Genomic DNA, 20,602 nt, shown 5'->3' on the forward strand with positions numbered 1-20,602 from the left:
GAAACAAATGATGGCGGCAATGGTGAATTTTGTATGTTTGAGTACAAAGAAAGTGAAAGTTACTTCAGCAAGTCTGATTTCATGGCAGTTTTATAGAATTGCACGTAGTAGCATGCAACTTTCTCAAACATATTTCACAAATCACACCATTAATAAATGCAGAAAAATAGGATTGTGCTAACATATCCAAAAGTTGGGAAGATCCGACAGTGGAATGAAAAGTTATACCCCATGTACCGAGACCCAATTTGGTTGTCATAAATATTTTTAACCTACCCAACATAAAGAATATCTTAATTCTGTTTAATATTCAAATTTCCACACGTTGTATAAGAGGGATATATCATGAGATCACAATGTTTATAATGTTATAAGCGGGTAGCCCAAAGATGGGAAATCCTATGAAAGTTCATTTCAAGATTCGGTTAGGAAATCGAATAATTATCCTACAAAATATTTATTGTAAAAAGATGGTGAAGACAAGGGTCCTCTCTTTTCTAAAAAGTAGTGGGAGCTTCAAGAAGGTTTTTTTGTTTCTACACTTTTGTAATAATTGTAGAAGGGGGAAGGAGAATAGATTTTTAATTTTCAAATATAATTTTTTGTGTGTGCAGAAATGGTAGTCTTTGAACTATCATTTGTTGTTAAGGGAAAAATGTAATATGTTTCAGATTTTTGAGTTTTAAATGCATTCATTTAGATTGGTGTTGATCTTTGTGTCAATGTAGTTGTTTTTTAGCAACTCTTATCCACCAAATTGTATTCATGTGGGCAAAGAAATCTTTGAGTTTCTTGCATCGTAAATGCCTGAAAAAAAAACTTTTAATCCTTCATTTGGCTTGTTGGTTGTTAATGTTGACCTTGGAATCTTTAAGTTCTTAGTTTACTCATTTACTTGTAAATTTCCACATCTGTCTCATGTTTATTGATATATGGTTGCTTATCTTTTGTGCCTTTTGATTAAAGGCATACCAATCATTTTATTCCTTATATACCAAACAGAGGGAGTTGTATTGTCACACCGAAATTCAAAGAGCGCTTGCATGTTTCAATTGCAAGTGACTCAACTGTTAGTTGCAAATTATGTCTTCTGGTTTGGGAATTCAAGAGTCATTGTGAAAGGAGTTTTGTAAAAAGACAAATATATTTACTAACACGCAGGTTAATTGGACCAAGAAGACTAACAGATGGAATAAAAGGTGGAAACCTCTAGGTCAAGGATGGGTTAAGTGCAACTTTGATGGATTCTCAAAAGGAAATAGTAGGCAAGTTGTTGTGAGGGTTGTCCTCATGGACCATAACAAAAAACTCAATGCCTGTTTAGTTAGAGCTTTGGGAGTTAGATTGAATAACTATGTTGAAGCCATAAGTATTGTATGGAGAGGCATCCAAATGCTAGGGAACTTGGTATAACTAGACTTCAAGTTCAGAGGGACTCCAAGTTGCTTATTGAGATCCTCACGAAAGTGTTTAAAGGCCCATGGGTAATTAAAGCCTCATTGGGAGATTATATCCTTTCACTTAAAAACCTTGGCTACTACAAAGTTCAACATATTTACTGTAAAGGTAATATAGTAGTAGATTTTATTCCTAATGAAGGCTTAAACCTTGAAACTTGGAGCCATTGGAACGTGAACACAATCTCGCAAAATATTGGAAAGGTCAAATGAGATCAATGTAGGGTAATTATTATGTTGATTAGGACTATGAAATGGGTTGAAAGGAGTATGGAGGATACAAAAATGATGAAGTAAATCAAATTTAAAATGGGGAGTCAGTTTAGTTGTATCTGGGATAATGTGGGTTGTTTGATATTTAAAAGCAATTATTATTTGATAAAGGATGGTCTTGAGGCCACATTCTTGAGGCCACGGGGTTTAGCTTAGCTGGTTGAAGCAATGAGTTCTCATTGTGGAGACCCTAGTTCAATCCTAAGAGGGACATCTTTATGGAATTCTAAGCTGTGACTCTTGGTCTTCCAATTGTTGTTTCTAGTGTGGCACTCGTAAGGAGCTTAAACAAGCTTGTATGTCTCATGTTGTTGCTTGAATGAGCACAAGATATGTAAACAATTTCAATATAAAAAGGATGGTCTTGTCTAATTATGATGTGATAGGCGTCTTTTATCTTATAATTCCTAAATAATTCCACTTGGACATAATCTTTATTTAAAGTAATCCTAATGTTTTTAAAGGTTCCATTTTTTGACATCCCAAACATTATTTGGAGTGTCCCTAAGATTTCACACATGCGAGTCAACAATGGCATTACCTTCCCAATGTGAGACATGGCTTTATTATTGATATGGTATGGTATGCTTGCTATTCTAATTGCATTTTAAGTGGAGACATTGACAACTTGGGGTATCCAAAAGGTTTTTCCTCAACTAAATGGTTAGTTCCTTGCAATCTAAGATGTTACCATGAAATTTTTCATTTTGTAAATGTGGGGGAACGTTCGAAGACGGTAACATGTGAAGCTCTACAAAAGAATGTTGAACGATAGGACTTGTTTGTTATTGTTGGTTTGTTGTTGTTTTGTTATACCTTGAGGGGATATAATGATACCCTCAATTCCAAATTTACTACTTCATGGGTGGGTGACAAGGTGAAGGTGGAACTCTAGAGTTTATGATCTCACCACAAATGATACTATGTGTTATAGGGCTAGAGAGATCTAGAATGAAGGTGGCCAAGAAAAGCTCAAGCAACTATGAAAGCTTCGTTAACAAGTTCTTGGAGAATGGAGAACTTAAAAGGTTTCAGAATGATTATGAAGGGTTAGACCTCTCCCATCCTTATGCTCTAGTTATTCTTCATACCTCTCCCCTCCTTATGCTCTAGTTATTCTCCATATTATGTGATACTTCACCTTTGAGGGTAGGTATTGTAGAGCACAGTTAGAATTTCCCCTTGCCCAACCATGCTTGTTGTAGGGAGGAAAAGAATGTTCCTTATTTTATGTTATCTCTACAACAGTGTGTAAAAAGAGGCACTTCTTCCTTGCTCCACCAATGGCTAATAATGGCCCTTTATAGGTATGTGTTGGTCATGGACCCTCATGTAAATCCTATGTTGCTTGAGCATCCTGCTCAATCTCCTTCACCTCTTCAGTAGGCTTGTGCCCCTTCCCCTACCCACAAGCTCAAAATGTACCCTCAAGAAGGCTCTCTTTGGCTAATTTGCATGTCAATACCCCTACTTCTTCTAAAAAGAAACAATATGTTGCTTTTGCTCAAATGACCTAGGATAATGAACTCTTAATTATCGTCAAGACGAAGACAAAATTTTGCTTGGATCTTCTTAGCACTTCCAAAGACAGCCCTTGACTAATAAAGTTATTACTATAACTATATTAGAAGACATTGAGGACCCCAAAAAACACAAGGCCAAGAGCCAAGAGCTTCAAAATTAAAGAGAAAGGCACCGGGTCTTATGGTAGAAGATTTGTGCATCTGGCTAAAACCCTTGAGGGTCCTCCTAAAGGGAAAAGCATTTCTATGGATGAAAAGGCATAATCTCGTCTCAAACTAATTCTAAAAATGAAGACAACAACAAGGACAATCGCTATGAGGGTGAGGATTCCCAAGGAGAAGAGGACTTTGCATTTGGTAAATAAGATGGGGACATGGATAAGGAAACATAAATGGGAGAAGAGGTTGATATGTCCATAGAAGAGGAAGTTGTCATGGAGAATTCTATCATCCCTAAGGAAGAAACTATTATGGATGTCAATCCTATGCAAGATAGGATGGGAAGGATGAACCATGTGTAGAAGATGGGTAATGCAAAAAGTTTTATCATTGACAAAGCTCTTACTTCCTTGGTTAACATAACTAGTAGCATCATGAATAGGTTTGTTATGGGAGTTTCCAATAGAAAATCAAAGATTTAAAAACAACTCAAGAAGACAAGTGGTAGGATGGACACAAGGATAAACGTACTAAAAAAAGGCAAGCTAGACTAAAGCCTCATTGAGGCTATATATAGTGAAAAATGAGCTTTTTTGTCTTTCAATTTCATCTCAGTGCTCCAAGTTGGAGCTTTTAAAATTGTTATTTAAAACTCTATTATGGTGATTAGATTAGTTAAGTTGTTTACTAGTATTAGAAAAACTTTTACTTGTATGGATTGTTTATTAATTGCAATGGTTATAATTTTGATCCTTGAGATTTATGGTAGTAGGATATCGATATTTTTTGGTTAACACAGTTTGTTGTTGTATTGTTTGTGGTTGTATACAATGTGGGGGTCCCTCACTGATCTTCTATTTCAATTGTATGATTTAAGTCATTTCTTCTTGTGTAAGGGATTAGGGCCCTCTCCCTGTATCTAATTGAAAACAAAATCTGAAATGCAATAGATATATCATTACAAATATAACACAATTGTTTGTCCTAGACAACCTTTCAAGAAGTTCCAACAAAAGCAACTCAATAATTAGTTCAATCAGTCACAATACAATAAGTTATTTCTCGCTTATGGTGAAACGCTATCAATGTCTATAGGAAACTGTTATGAAATATTTCAATAGAATGAACAGAAAATAAGGGTCAAGAAACCAACTTGAAGGACAGCCCAAAAAAATACGAAGTTTCTTACCAAGGTTGACCTACCTCTCAAACTCCCACTGAATATGCCTTAAAAACGACAGTGTCTATGCAGGGATCCAGATGCTCTATACCAAAAAAAAATTAATTAATGAAAATTTTAAAAATAGTACTATTTTCGTGTTTTTCTTTTTCTTATTAATCGATAACTCTGAACAATGCATAAGCAAAAATCTTTAAAATGAAAACAGTGCTTTCATTTTAAATTAAATAAAAAAATTGAATACCGGTGCATCCTTATCCCTGCATAGACGTTTCCTACCTGCATTCCATCTAGTGGAATTCGCATTCATACAATTCCATAGTCTAGAATCACAATGAGGAATATTTATATGGTGAGGGGAAAGATGTAACTTAAAGTGGCGATATCTTTCCTGTTCGTGATCCCAAATGCTGTAACTGCACCACTTGCTTATCGATGAAGCATTTCAAACAAGCTATTGGCCAGGGTAACAATGGGACTGGTGATTTGGACATGACCAACCCTGGTAATATTGGACACACTGGTCAACAGCACACATGAACACTGAGCTCCTACTGCCCTTCAATTAAAGATGTTGCGAAGACATATCTGATGTTGATTAGACTCGACAATAAATTCTGGATAACAATTTGATATAGATTTTATTATAAACGAAGAATGTGGCCCCTGAATTAATTAAACTTTTCAATTCTGCTGTAACTTTGTATTGATTTTCTCAGGGCCTTTTTTCAGCAAAGCAGCAGGTCAACTTTCAATGCAAATTTTTGGTGTGAGGGGGAACGGAATTTTTGTCATGGCTGGCACTTGACAATCTTCAAACACCACAGCATACAAGTTCAGCCTTGGACATGTGTTGAGAGAAATTGAATCAACCCAGATAATTCAACAGCCTGGCAAAAGACTTAATTTGTATCATGCTAGCTTTGGGTAAGGGTAATTGCTTACATGGAGCAATCATCTAGCATGCTAGTTGTAGTCTATAGATAACATGGAGGTAAAGCACTGGGAGACTTCCCAGGAGGTCACCCATCCCAGTTTACTCTAGCTCGGGCACACTTAACTACAGAATTTCCTACATAGTTAAACCAACTCTGCTTGCAACCCCATTTACAAAACTTTCACCAAGTGTTGTGCCTAACGAACTTTAAAGATTTCCACTTTTAAGTACTTCAACTAATTTAAATGATTTTCACAGTTCATGAACACAAATAGCATTCAAGGTTTTATGAGCATTAATCTACTTAAAACTGACAGTGTCGAGGATTTTAACATTCACAAATCTTAACTCTACATTATACTTAGAATTTTCAAGCATGAACATGTAGATTTAACATGTAGGATTATACTTACAATTTTCAAGCATTAACATTCACAAATCTCAACTCTACATTATACTTAAAATTTTCAAGCATGAACATGTAGATTTAACAGAAATAAGGCCTAATCCTAGAAGCACTTTTAGGGTCTTTTAATGCTTTGGGAGAATTCAAAATTCTGTACTTTAATTTTTTCCTGTCCAATTTTATGCGGATAACTGCAATAATTCGTAGTTGACTGAGATAGAAACTTGAATGTTTTAAATCACATTGATGATCAACATTATAATACATTGTGAAGTAAATTTCCAGAAAAAAACCTGTGATGCATTGAGAAATTAATTGATGTGACTATGTTAGATCACTTGGTGTCATCCAAAATGTCAATAAATTCTGCATACATCAGAGGTCTTTCCTCTAAATCTATTTCTAAATGTAGTGGAAGATTGAATCTATTATTGTGATACACCCTATCTAGTTATCTAGTAGTGGTCTAGAGGGAACATGGAGCAATCATCCCCACATGCAATTCGCAATGTAGCAGGTATGACCTCAAGGTAGAGACATTCAGATCTTGTGAAGGACATTTTCTAAATCCACTTCTACACAGCCCATACAATGCGACTGTAGCACTGATCCTCGGTAAAACAATAGATTGATCAACGTAACCTTCTGAAGATGCCAGAGAATAGTAAACTATGTTTTGAATTGGTTTTTCAATGTTTCATCTATGTTATTATTTGATGGTCCAATTTAAAATCAGTAATATCATTTACATGTGACATAATTTATTCATATCTCTGTTTCTCATCAAGGAAAGAACAGATCTCATTATCATCGTCAAAAGATATGGTATGTAAGTACCCGCTATAGACATCCCTCATATACATGTTGAAGTGTTGAAGGAAGACTGCTGGATCTCTCTCAGAGAATGCAATGGTAGGCACGTTTTATAATGTATCCCCTTCAGCCAAATCACTGGAACAGTGAGTTGACAGATATTGGAAGCTGAAAATCTCTGGCAGCACTGAAGTCCTGTGCAGTAAAGACTTTCCTGACTGCTTCCTTCACAAACAAATAAGATGAGGATCTGCAGAAGTGACTGCTAGTTCCTGGGCTCATGTAGTCTCTATCTGAACAACTAGAACCCTAAATTCGACCCCCTTAATGAAATTCCTCCTAGAATACCACTTTGGGTTCAGCTCCCTTTTCTACCCTTCCACTGGTGGGGTTTAAGATGTACTGCAGGCAATTGGAAATACAATTGGGATATGAAAACTGTGCGTTGCTCTCAGAAAGAAGTTTGGTATTGCCAGAGTCCTTGTGGAAGTGGACCTCATTAAAAGGCCTCCCAAAAGGCACCCAAGGATAGGGAAATTTATTTTCTCACACAAGCTTGACAGTGAACAAATTTCATTCAAATGCAATTTATGTGACAAACATGGCCATCTCCTAAGAAATTGCCTCGAGAAAATCATGAAAGCAAATACTAAGGATGGTCATAATGTAAGTTTAAGCCAGCCCAGCCCACCAAAGGAAAATCAAAATCACTCAAACGCCAAATTAACCCAAAAAGAAGCCCCTTGCATCCAATACCTTCATAGCTTTAAATAAAGCGGTTGAGGAAGTAGAAGCAAAGAATGAGCTCAAGGAAGAGACCTTACTAGAGGAAAATGTAGGAAAAGCCAATGAGGAGCATGTTTCCCCCGTTCAGCTTGAGATACTATTGTGTTCCGATCCAAAGTAGCAAGCAAAAGTTGGAAGAAATAGAACCTCCTTCCATTACCTCTTCTAGTAAAAAAACTCAATACATTCAAGGTAAGAAAAGAACAATGTGCGGACAAAAGCTGTAGCAAAAGATATTGTGGCTGACATACAGATTACTATGCAATTGATCATAAAAGCCATAAAAATAAGATATAAAAAATTTATTCTTTTTCTTGGAATATACATGAAGCTAAGGAGATGCCCAAAAAGACTACCTCAAAGACCACTTGAAAAATAGGAAACCAAGTATTCTTCTTAGTAGTTTAGATGCTATTACTATAGTCTACAGTAAGAAAAGCTTGGATTTTTGCTAAAGCATTGTTGTTCCATCTGATGAGTTTTGGCTGGAATTATCGCTATATGCCTCAAATTTCACATTTGATGATCATTTATTGAAATGCCCACTGCATTAGAGGCACCCTAAGAGAAAGGACCTCTAATCTGAAGCACACTCTCACATGTGCTCTAAAATTCCAAATCATTATCATGATAAAAATACATGTTGGGACTCCATCTATGAAAATGCTAATCAAACTTTCCCTACAAATTGGGTTTATCAAGGGGACATTTGATGATCATTTATTGAAACGCCCACTGCATTAAAATCACCCTAAGAGAAAGGACCTCTAATCTGAAGCTCACTCTCACTTGTGCTCTAGAATTCCAAATCATTATCACGATAAAAATACATGTCGGGACTCCATCTATGAAAATACTAATCAAACTTTCCCTACAAATTGGGTTCATAGAGGGGACCCTGATCCTGTACTAAACCAAACTGAAAAGAAGTGAGGATTTCCTGTTGAGGATAGAGATTGGGAAGTTGTGGTGGACACTAAAGCAAAATAAGAAAAATACACTTGGTCTAACAAGAGGACTGGACCTACTTTCATAGCTACTAGGTTATATTTTTTATTTCCAGAGGACTATTACCCAGGTCGGCAGAGGTTTAAAAAAACATTCAGTATAGAGCAGCAGTAGAAGATGGCTCCAATCTCAAGTGCGAATCAAAACATTTCTTCCTTTGAGCTTCAACTTGAGGAAGTACAAAGAACAAGGACTCATAAAATTTCTTACATTGCAGCACCCAACATTATTCCAGTCCTGCTCAATCTTCTTCACAAGGAGGAATCTACTTCGAGGCTAAAATATAGAATACTTTAGCTTTCTGAGGGTCTGAGGGAGACCAAGAGACTAATATTTTTACAACAAAAACCAGCAAAGAAGGAATTCAAACACCTTACCAACACTCCAATCCATTGATGGAAAGCTTTTTGAATAGATGAAAAACAGCATAGAGCGAGTACTCACTCACTTTAGGAGGCTCAACCCAGATGAATATTTGGACAGTGAATTTGAGTTAAATAGAATCATGGTAACATCCCTGACGTTGTTTCATAGGATCGGAGCAGAGACTGCTATAAGGCAATAACAACAGAGGGACCAAAACCAATTGTCTTTAAAATGAGCTGAGACAAAGCCAAGGCCCTAACAGCTCCAGTGCAAATTTCAAGGAGATCATCAAAACTAATCTTTTGGCAATTGTGAAGGATTCTAACAGAACCATAGATTCCATAGACAATCAAAGTTTCCTTCCTAGACTGATTCCAAAATAAGCCCAAGCTGTGAGTGTCCATTGTTGAAATGCAAAGGATAGTTGCTAATGCATTTGCACTGCAAAAGAAAAGAATGTTTCAATCACAGAATTGTTATTGATCTCCAGATCTTGCTTCATATTTATTGATTTCGATACCTGCAAGAATGAATTCACTAGATATAAATAATCTATGATAGGGTATGTGGGTGAATGGTCATGACCATTCACCCTTATACCTTAACATAGATTAGTTAACAATAACAATTGCTAATGCAGATTGATTAACATTACACCAATTCATTATAGTGTATAACTCACACATAATACTTGCATGAACGATAATGCCAAATAATAACACTTGAAAATCGACATATACAGTCAAACCGATAATCATATGAACATGTGAACTTTTATCAATGAAATATATATATGAGTGCATCAGTTGTATTCAGAAAACAATATCAGAATAGCATCGAACTTGTGTATTGACAATATGTAAGTCATATTGATATGTATATATATGCATACAGTTCAGATTTGTTATTCACGGTGTTTGTCTGAACAAAGCTACATACTTTAACATCCATCAATATAGAACAATCACCCTCTACGATATTTCTTATAAATATTTCACCAAAGTCTTCTAGGAAAGGCTTCAAAAGCAAACTGATTTTATCCCAACTAGACATTTCTAAGGGATTCATCCTCACCCAAGAAGACATACACTCTAGCAAGCAAGATAACAAACAGGTCATGGCGATTAAACTGGATATTGCTAATGCGTTTGATAGGCTAAATCACAAGAAAGTCTTCAACACACTCAGAAAACTGGGGTTCGATGATCTTCTAGCATGATGGATAAATGAATGTACCAGCTGCTCTTGGGTGGTAGTTCCTTTGGTTAATGACAGACCAAGAAAAAATTTTAGACTATCTGAAGGCCTAACGTAAGAGTGCTCCCTCTCACCCTAATTGTATATAATTTCAGGTAAGCTTCTTGACCAAACTCTTGAACATAAACAGCAGCAAAAAAAATATCCTTTAAGCTCCCATCTTCCAAAGTCGAAAGAAACTTAATCACGCCCAATTTGCTAATGAAGCGATTCTGTTGGGGAGAGGCACTCCCCACATAGCTCAGAAATTTGCCTCAGTTCTCAAAGACTACTGTCTTGCAACTGTATGCTTTGGTAATTTTCATTTCCCATTCCTATGTTGGGAAGCTGCAGCAATCTGCAGAATTCTGGGGGGTTTCAAGGTCAGTCCCAGGCAATCCTCATTTTTATTTAGGAGCACCTATTTCCTTTAATCTATTCAAAGCCAAACAATAGGAAACATTTTGTTCAAATTCCAAACGAATGTTAGCAGCTGGGTAACTGCTGTACTCTCTACTCTCTCAATTTTAATGAAGAATACTGTTATGAGTAAGATGGAACATCTCTTCAGGAAAGCTATGAGAAGGGCGAGAGCTCAATAATAGAAGGAAATTTCACCTGGTCAAGTAGGAGCAAATCACCGAGAGTTCTTAAGAACAAAGGGGACTTTGACAAGAGATGTCTTGGAGCACCAAAAAGTCTTGGCTGCAAAACCAATCTGGGGAATGATTGGAAGCAAGGACAAATGGAGGGAATCTTTCCTATGCAATAAAAAATCAATTGCCACATTATCAATGGCTGTCTCAGAAAAAATATCATTATGAAGAAAACTTGGCAATTGCCATTAAGTCAGTCACCACTCAACTGTCATGGACGTCCGGTTATGGCGAAAAAAACCACGTTCCTCGAGCACATAAATTCAGAGTATTGTAGACCTCTAATTTGTGGAAGCAATGTAGTCCTAACTTGCATATATCTTGAAGATATTCTTTCTCAAATCATTGGTTTCCTCAATCAAGTAAACTTTCCCAGCTCTCTAAACTCAAATGTGGATTAAACTTTAACACCCCCAAGGCTTATCAAAATGACTGTCTCGCATTTGTCTCTTCTATGGAAGAAGACATCCCATTATCTCAGTAGTGACGACAAGCTAATTTGGGGTAGCATATGTGGCTCAGTATATTATTCTGTGAGCAAATGACAGAAGCTGCTCAATGGTAGATTTCCAATCATGCAAAAATGTAAACATATTTGGCACTAGAATGTCATCTGGAGATTAATTCCTTCTTTGGGATCATAACAAAGAACCAGGAGGTCAACCTTAGACAACCTGAGAAGATGTATAATTGCCCCCAAATTGGCGTGTTCTTTGTAAGTTAGCTGAACAAAACAGAACATCATTTCATACATTGTGCTTATGCTAGAGAAGTGTAGCACTGTCGTGTGAGAAACGTAATTCCTCATCTTCTTGTCATCCCTGACTCTTTTCAGGTAGCAACTGATCTTTCAACCTCTGTTCACACTTCAAGGAGTGAGAACTGATTCTCATTAGCCTGCTGATGTCAAACTTGTATTCCCTTGGCATATCCTTTGAGAGCTTTGGAAGGCAGGGAAATTTTTATCAGCTCCCAGGGTTATCAGCTCACACGATTTAGTCCCTACTCTAGGGGACTGCCTCTTACAACAATAATCTCACCAAGAACAGGAAACAGCACAAGAAGGATTACCCCTCTCCTGCCACCCCTGGCGTCACACTGTTCATTGACGAGGCCTCAAAGTAGCCCGTCTCGGGCTGTGAGAGGGAGAATCATTCTTCTAACTAGCAAAGCGTATCCGACATAAGCGGCTGATCTAGGCCCCACTACAAAAAACAACAATGCTAAAATCCTAGCTCTTAAACTGGGAGTTTCTCTGGCCAAAGAGGAATATCTTGATTATTTTCAGGTTTCTAAAAACTCGAAACTCATAGTCAACATGGCTTCAGCTGCGCATTACAGATCTGTCAGTTTCAATTAAATACCTTTAAATCATTCACAATCCGGTTAACCTATTTACTCGATCGGGTTTTCAGCACATTCGACTGAAGCCAGCTACTATCGGAGCCACCCTTCGAGTTGGAACTCTTCATGTCTGGTGCAGCCATAATAATGGAGAGCTCTTTACAATTTTGCAAATCATGGATCTCAATGTCTGTCTACTGCCTTTTGACTGTCTCTGCCTTGACGGCTCTTCTCGTATTCTATGTTTGTCTTGGCATCTCACTTGTCCACGTGTTTCTTCTATGCGCAGACAAATCGCTTAATTTTATAAATAAATAATAATAAACATTATTTGCTATTAGGCCATCGTAGTATCCGGAAAATTTTGAAAGGACAAAGATTCTTTCACACGCATTTAATAGATGTATATCTTTCATATTTCTAAACTGAAGCGAAATAAGCGTTATAACCTAGAATAATGTTTGAAGGAGTACACTTCCAGCAGTCTGGATATTCTATAAAGCAGCACAGATTCCTCCAACAGCATTGATCTGCATCTTGGACCGCTCCTAGATAACGTTTTCGTTAATTTAGTAGCTCAACGGTTAATTTAAGGAAACTTAAGCCATGTAATTATCACTAAGAAATGTTCATAACAACTCATTTTCTTCCGTTTACCTCATATATTATACAATCTTTTACAACAAAATACCTAAGAACCTGCAACTCGATTAATTTGCTTTACATGTTGCTTAGCCACTAAAAATATCAGTTTAAATTATACGATAACAGAAGGAAGCAAAACTCATAGATCTTAAAATTTGATTAATATTACGAAACAAAAGATTAGTCAAAGTCATCATCTTCGTCTGGTCTCGTAGATTGCTCAAAGTCTGCGTCCATGATAACCCCGCGCACAACATGAACAACAATTTCCCCTTTTCTCAAGTCGGTAACTTCACAGCTTATATTATTTACATATAAAACCCCCTTAGAAGATTTAGCCACTTGCAAACTAAATCCAGACAGAGAATCCACAACAACCTCGCCATTTACCGGAACCGACCTCGCGAGCAAATGCAATGGAACCGCACTGTACCCTAAGATTCTCGAAACAACCGCTACTGTATTATCAACCGTCGAATTCTCAGCCACTTCGTCTGTAAAATTCCCTCTCCGATCAGAATTTTCTTTCAAACCTAAAATGCGCCGAAAATCTTGCTCCACCGGGACAAATACAGTAAACGGCAGATCCTGCGGGAGCATCCCGAGCATCATTTCGCCGAAAAACCCCCAACCAGCACGAGATTTAACTACACTCGGGCTTCTAGGATTGAAATGTTTCTCTAATCTTTTGGGGTTTAATCGTACAGTGCTGTGGACTTCTGAGTCGATGGGGAGCTCGAAGACGAAAAGCAACCAGAATAAAATACAGAAGAAAGTAAAGACAATGAAAAGTGATCTACAGAAGAGCTTTAAAGGGTAAGGAGGCGAGTCCACCATTTTTGTTCTGGTAGGTGTTCCTGACGGATTTGATCGCCTTCTTTGACCATCCATCATGCCCAGTCGTACATAATACAGTTCTTAGGACTGTCGGCCATTCGCTTCTGATTGGGATTCGCTCTCCGGCCTTCCACCATGTTAAAAAGCCTCAGAGCTCGCCTTCGTTCTAGTAAACGTGGTTTTCCGCTTTAAATAAGCTCTCCCAACAAAAGACCTATTTAGATTGACAACACAGTAATCTCGTGATTGCAAGTGAGAAAATTGGAGGATCGCTAATCATGGAAAATGGGTCAATGAGTTTCACTCAAAAATTATATATTATATATAGTAATATTACAGTTTGACTTATTATAAAATATCTTCTATTTATTATAACTTATTATATATGATGAGCTTAAGGAACTTTCTAATAAATGATTCATAAGGTTTTGCAAATGGGGTTGCACATAGAGTGGATTTAACCATGGAAGAAACTTAGTAGTTAAGCGCACTCAAGTTGGAGTAGTACTAGGATGGGTGACCTCCCTGAAAGTCCACGTGTTGCATCTCTGTGAACATCACTTAGATGCAATGAGTGCTAAGTGCTCCATTTATTCTAATGAGAGATGAATTCGTGTGAGTCACTACTCATGAAACATTGGTCAATGAGTTTGACTTAAACACTACACACTTAAATCCTGATAGCATAATCAAAAATTGTACAAGTCAATTTTGATGATTTTTTGTTTGATTTTATTTGCTTGTTTTTATATAGAATTAAAGTGCTAGTTTAGTCAATAGATTATTTGTGGGAACAAAAAATAAATAAATAATCACTGAAAAGTTGTCAATCATTTTTATTTTGTTTTTTTCGATTATGTTTTTTGTCATAAGTCTTTACTATTAAATTACAATATTAAAGTAAATATTTAAAAAAAAGGGTTGGGGATACACGGTCACACTACAAGAGTCACATGGCCACAAGTCGAAAGGCTACAAAACTATTTATAAAAAAGAACCACGTCAGATAGCCAAAGTTGTACTAGTTAATGGAGGTAGATCAAAAATATCATCCTTTTTACCTCATCCATCATTGGGGTCCACATGTAGGACGAGCAGAGATCACCCATCATCGACAACATCATTTTCTTTCCTCCTCGATCTAGCTAGGAGGTGAAATGGCCAAGGCCAAGTGAGGGAACAACCATTTAAACGAAGTGTCTTCAAGCCATGAAGAGCAACCAGCAGGGGTGAACCAACCAATAACATGAACAATATGAGCAATAGAGGACCAACCACAGCCATGCCATGGCGAAGAAGCCGAGTAGTGACATCGATCATCATTCCCACTATCAGGAGAGCAGCGAGGAGCCTAGGACCTAGAAGTTTGGGAGTAGTGGGCAGATGAACTGTGACAACAATGATGGCCATAGAGCGGAGTGTGGTTGGCAAAAACATAATCCAGTGGCACTCAATCCACTGTACACAGGGCATTACCCCAGTGGTTCGTAAGCTCTTGCAGGTGGGTCACCTCGAACACCACCTTGTTGGTATGTACTTAACTATGCATCATTACATTATTACATATGCAAGCTTTAGTGTACATAGAAATATTTATATCAAGAAAGATGCAAGTGAAAATAACAACATTCTTACCTTTCCAAAGGGTAAATAGAATCTCCATCCTGAAAGCATACCAAATGTAGTGCCTCTCCCATTTATTTTTATAAGTCATCCTAATGGATGCAACCTTGTTGATCTCTCCTTGAGATGGGATCGTGATTGGGACAAGGTGTGGTCTACACCCTTGAGGTGATTGGATTTATGTTACTGTATCAGTTGCTTTGTTTATGCTTATGGTTGATTTATGAGATTATGATGTGATTTATGGTTCACTGAGGTTTGTGCTAGTGTTTACCAGGATCGATGTGGTATCATGATGTTATTCTGTGATTACCCTGAGATGTGTGCAGAGATTGCACTGTGTACTATTACCGTGCTACACTGGACTAGGTTCCTGTAGCAATGGTTAGTCATGTTTATGATTGTGTTCGCTTATGTGTTTTAAGTGCTTTTTCGTGTTATTTTTACAACCATTATTAAATGTTTAAATAATTAGAAATGGATTGTCCATGTTGGATTCATTGGTTTTGTGTTGCAGATATTTACCTTGTTATATTTTGATCCAAGAGATATTTTTTACTTATGTTATGTTTTACATTTGAGATGACTTGAGGATCAGATGTTATACTTTGATTTCAATATCATAGATGTTAGACTACTATGTTGTTTAGTTGATCATATTGCATGATGATGCTATTTTGATATGACAGTGTGTTTTATGATGATATATAGTTAACCAATATTTGGACATATCCCTAATTATGTTATGTTATGGATTTAATGCTATGGTTATTTACTTCGTTCTTGCTTCATTATGCTATATGCGAACATGAGTGATGTAAATGGATTATTTCAATAAAATTGAATAAATGGTTAAATTAGGTATTTAATGTATTTATTGCTTTGGCTATGTTATTATATGCAATTGCACTTGATCATGTGTTTAGTGTGCAGGATTTATATCCCTAGTAGTGGCACATGGAGTTAGTGATTCAGCCATTCATATTTTACCAATGTCATCCCTATATGGTCGACATATCCTTATTTTAATTGTTTAATTAATCCTTTCAGTGATTATTAAATCCGAACTCATTTTCATTATGTGATTAGACTAGTGAGTGTGTCTGTGCATTTAGAGGTTCGCATTGTTGTGAAAGTTGTTAAGAAAATTTTTGTGTTTTTTGGGTTTTCAGGCTTTATTTAATTGATTTTTAATTTCTGGCAGCTTTGCCATAGATGAATTCCTATTACTAGGAATAGCATGTTTTCATTTGGGTCAATTCAGGGTTTAACTAGGTTAGCTAGTTATTTGCCCTAATCGATTATTCACTCGAAAAGTGAATAAGTATCCAAAAAAGAATTCAATTCCTGACTTCTCACTTTTGAATTAGAAAGTTGGAGAGTAAAACCCAAAATCCTCTTCATGAGGATTTATTGTTTTGTTTTTTGTGGGAGCTACGGGCATGGGATCGTTGCGAGGTTGGTCTTGTTGGATCCAGCTCAAGGAGACCTTGGATTGCCACAATTTCTGGCTACTTCTGCCAGGTTTTTATTTTATGATTCAGCTTCCTATTTTGCCCCTTTTGGCTATGAGGTAGGGCTCTCCATTTTATTGTTTTTGCTCCAATTCAGCTTTGGTTTTTGGTAGTCCTTTGTTAGGAGGCTGAGAACTAGTGTTCCCCTACGTTTCTGTTTGTTAGTTCTGCCTAGTTGGTTGGGTATGAACATTTTCCTTATTTTTGAGATGGGGGTTTGGGGTTTCGCGCCAGTATGCTAGCCATTTTTGCATATGGTGTTCAAACCCAAATTTGATTGGATTTTTGGGGTTTTTTTGCCCAAGGACCAAATGGGTTTTAATTTTGAAGTTTCCAGTTTTGGGGGTTTTACCTCATTTTGTGTGTCATCCTATTTTCTTGGCATGAGTTTGGTCGTGGGCCTAAATCATCTATTTGGATGTCAATCAAAACATTGTTGCACTTTTATGTTTGCATTGGCATGCATGTTGCATCTGTACTCCTGACTTTGGTTTGGTTGAGTTATTTTTACCTGGTGATATTGTTTCTTTTGGACCCTTGTTATTGTTTCCTGGACAATAGGATTTGTGTAGAATCCATACTCCCAGATTAATGTTGATTGAGTGAGTTCATGATATTTGGTCTTGTTGCATCATTGGGATTCATGTAGAATCCATACTCCTGGATTGAGGTCGGTTGAGTGAGTTCATGATGTATGGTTTTATTGCCTTTGGGATTCGTGTAGAATCCATCCTCCTAAGTTGTTTTTGATTGAGTGATATTTTGCTTGTGTTCTTATCCAGTCCTTGTATTATGATCTTCATGATGGTGGTGCACCACATATGAGTACATGCACGTACATTTGTCGGATGACTTGTGAGGCCTAATCTTTCATGGACTTTCCAGAAGTTATGATCATTTGGGGTTGGGTTGGGAATATGCATGCCTATGGGCACTCATCATTGGATGAGCATGGGTAGGGTAGGGTAGCACATGGAGGGGTTTCTATCTTGCAACTTGGTGACTATTCCCATTGGTTAGCAGAGAAAGTTTTATATAAGTGATAACTAAATTTAAAATGTGTGAATGGTAATAAACTTAAGATAATTAAAATGTTGGGATTGTACGCCTTCCGTTGGGAAGAGTTGTCGCTTGGAGTGTGTGTTTCCCCATTGGGGAGTTCAACTACCAATACTGGCTTGGGCTTATTGATGCCAAGCAACTCTCTATGGTGTCAACCCCTATATAGTAGCCCATTGAGTGTCTAACTAGGACTTGTTGTACTTGCATTGTTTCATGATCTTGGTTTCAGTCATCATTATTGTCTAGCACGAGTGTTAGCCATGGATGTTATGCTTTATGTGTTTGTGGTTGGATTATTATCTCCATCAGCATGACATGAGTGGACCTACGATTTTCATGTAGTTGGGAGGTGTAGCTACCTATACCACTAGTGGGGACCGGTGTATAGAGACGATCTTTTGTCTTAGTGCAACCGTTGTTGGATGTTTTCACTTGGTACTTCGAGTTTCAGAGTATGCTTTCTTGTGATTTATGTTTTCATTGGAATGCTTAGATATCATGTTTAGATGATTTTAGTTTATTTGACACATTCATATATTATGATGTTTAGCCTATGATTAGATGATGTGAATTGCTTTGTTGGAGTATCTATTGCTTTGGTTTAGTATGTTAGATTTCCTATTCATATGATGTTTAGCATATGATAGATGATGTGGTTGATTTATTAGATTATCTTATGCTTTACTTCTAGCATGTTAGATTTCCTTATTCTTATGTTGTAGCATGTTTTAGTAGTGACGCCCTCATAAGATAGCTCTGACAATTTGGTTGGTAGTTTGGGATGTTACGCATGGGGGATGACTAGGACCCATGATGGTCTTATGATGCTATTAATGGTTGGGAGGAACCGCACACTTAGTTTGTTATTTTAGTACATTGTGATGTTGCTTCTATACCTTGCAATGTTGCTTTTAGTACGTTCTTTTAATGCTATGGTTTAGATGGATAGATATTCCTCTTTCTTGTTTCATGGCATCTTGTCGTTTATGCATTCGAGTGTCTTCGCCTCAATCATGGATCCTGTACTCCTCGGTGTGGATGAAATTTATTTCCTATCTTTTTACCTTTATAGTTTTTGGCTTACTTATTTGTATCCTCGTGTGAAATTGTACTTTCTCTTGTGAGAATACAAATGTTCGCGTGGTGTGTTGGGTTTCCTCGCACAACTTGTGGTGAATCCTCACCCAAAACCCCATACCAATTTAGGTGTTTTTGCTACTAGGCCAAGCATGTTTCCTTGTGTGACTCAGTGTACTTTCTATGCACAGATGTACTTCCTCACGTGAGATTGTCAGTTGTTATTCTCTCACAAAAAAAACAAGGGGCATTTTCGTTGTTTTTCAAAGAATGTAATTTGGACTTTTGAGTGCCCTTTAGGAATGCTAGTGGTTTCATGATTCGAAAAATTGAGGATTTTGTATTTTGATGTTGTATTTGGTTTTCATTCTTGAGTTTGTGTGTGTCAGTTCAGTAGTGGCATTTGGAGATTCTTTGGTTGCCAAGATTGTGGTTAAGTCTTCCGTTTCGATCTTTGTGATCCCTATATGATGTTGTCATGTGCATTCATATTTGTAAAAAAAAAAATCTTGGCTGGTATTGAATCCTTGTTCCAAGGATCTCCAGGCAGGGCATTACACCAAATTTGTGTGTATTTGAAGGGGATTCTAAGCAATTTACCTAGAAAAATTATATGCCAAGAAAAAGGATCAACCAAAATGGTTTAAAAATATCATGAGTTTAGAGCCACTATTATTAAGCTCTTCGACAAAACCAAAAAATATGAAGTAGGGTCTTTGGTTTCCCATAAGGGACACCTAGGACCAGGGACTCCTAAATGCTTGAGTTGAGTACTTAGGGTCAAGCCCTGGAAAAGAACGCACTAGGCAAAGTGCACAATCTATGGCTCAGTGATGACAGTCCAAATAGTGTGAAATCTTAGTCTCTAATTTTGTTGAGAAGATTGCAAGTGCCAATGTTGGTTGAGGGTGTCAACTATGGGGAAATGTGGCACCAACCAGAGATATCACATCTTGGGCTTATACCTAGCAAGAGGAAACACCAAAAATTTATGATATTAGTGTGAGAGCAAGGTACCGATTTAAGAAGAATTTGTCTAAATCAATGGAAGTTAATCTTGAGGGTGAATTTCCACAAACCCTTGATAAAGTATTGCATGTAGAAGATATTAGGGCTTACATACATTGTAAGTATGAGGTCATAGGGAATTTTGATATTCGAGAGGATTTGGGTAAGATATATATGTTGGCACTAGTCCAATATCCCTTGTAGGGTTTGCGACATGGCTTAACCACCTCATGTGGTTCTATAAGACTATTGGTTGTATCGAGCATTAATGGGTTGATCTTTTGTTGCAACAACAACCCTAGCCTTTCTAACAATTGGTGTCAGATCTTGGTCATAGGTTCGAATCCTACAAGCCACGACGAGTGACACTGGGAGGGGGATAATTGGTAGTGGGCCAACATCCCTCGCAGGGTTCACAACATGGCTTAACTGCCTCTTGTGGTTCTATAAGACTATTGGTTGTATCAGGCATTAACAAGTCGATCTTTTGGTGCAACGACAACCCTAGCCTTTCTAACAATATAATGATTACAAATATTCTAAAGTTGAGTTCAAACATCTTGAAAACCTAAACATTGTGTATGTGATAGACTTCAAAGAATGTGAAGAGATATAGTGGATTAAAATAGCTCTTAGCAAAAGCTAAGACCAAATCATCTGGCTTGGAGACCAACTAGTCAACATTACCAAAG

General features: G+C 37.1%; 1 protein-coding gene and 1 pseudogene across 1 annotated transcript; one reads left to right on the forward strand and one right to left on the reverse strand.

Annotated features, from left to right (window-relative positions):
- LOC149552691 (protein TOPLESS-RELATED PROTEIN 2-like) overlaps nt 1-5,400 on the forward strand; it is a 52,902-nt pseudogene extending 47,502 nt beyond the window's left edge.
- A 7,533-nt stretch (nt 5,401-12,933) lies between these two features.
- Nucleotides 12,934-13,865, reverse strand: LOC149552692 (Fasciclin-like arabinogalactan family protein). Its single transcript, XM_089788256.1, has one exon. It carries the CDS (start codon nt 13,681-13,683, stop codon nt 12,970-12,972), a length of 714 nt encoding a protein of 237 aa, XP_089644382.1. The 5' UTR covers nt 13,684-13,865; the 3' UTR covers nt 12,934-12,969.
- Nucleotides 13,866-20,602: the final 6,737 nt, after the last annotated feature.

The sequence above is a fragment of the Cupressus sempervirens genome, chromosome 6, assembly GCF_028749045.1.
Source record: "Cupressus sempervirens isolate cs-2001-9-10 chromosome 6, ASM2874904v1, whole genome shotgun sequence".
In the NCBI taxonomy this organism is placed as follows: domain Eukaryota; kingdom Viridiplantae; phylum Streptophyta; class Pinopsida; order Cupressales; family Cupressaceae; genus Cupressus; species Cupressus sempervirens.

Coding starts and splice junctions, on each gene's coding strand:
- LOC149552692 (XM_089788256.1), bottom strand. CDS start 13,683: ATGATGGATGGTCAAAGAAGGCGATCAAATCCGTCAGGAACACCTACC.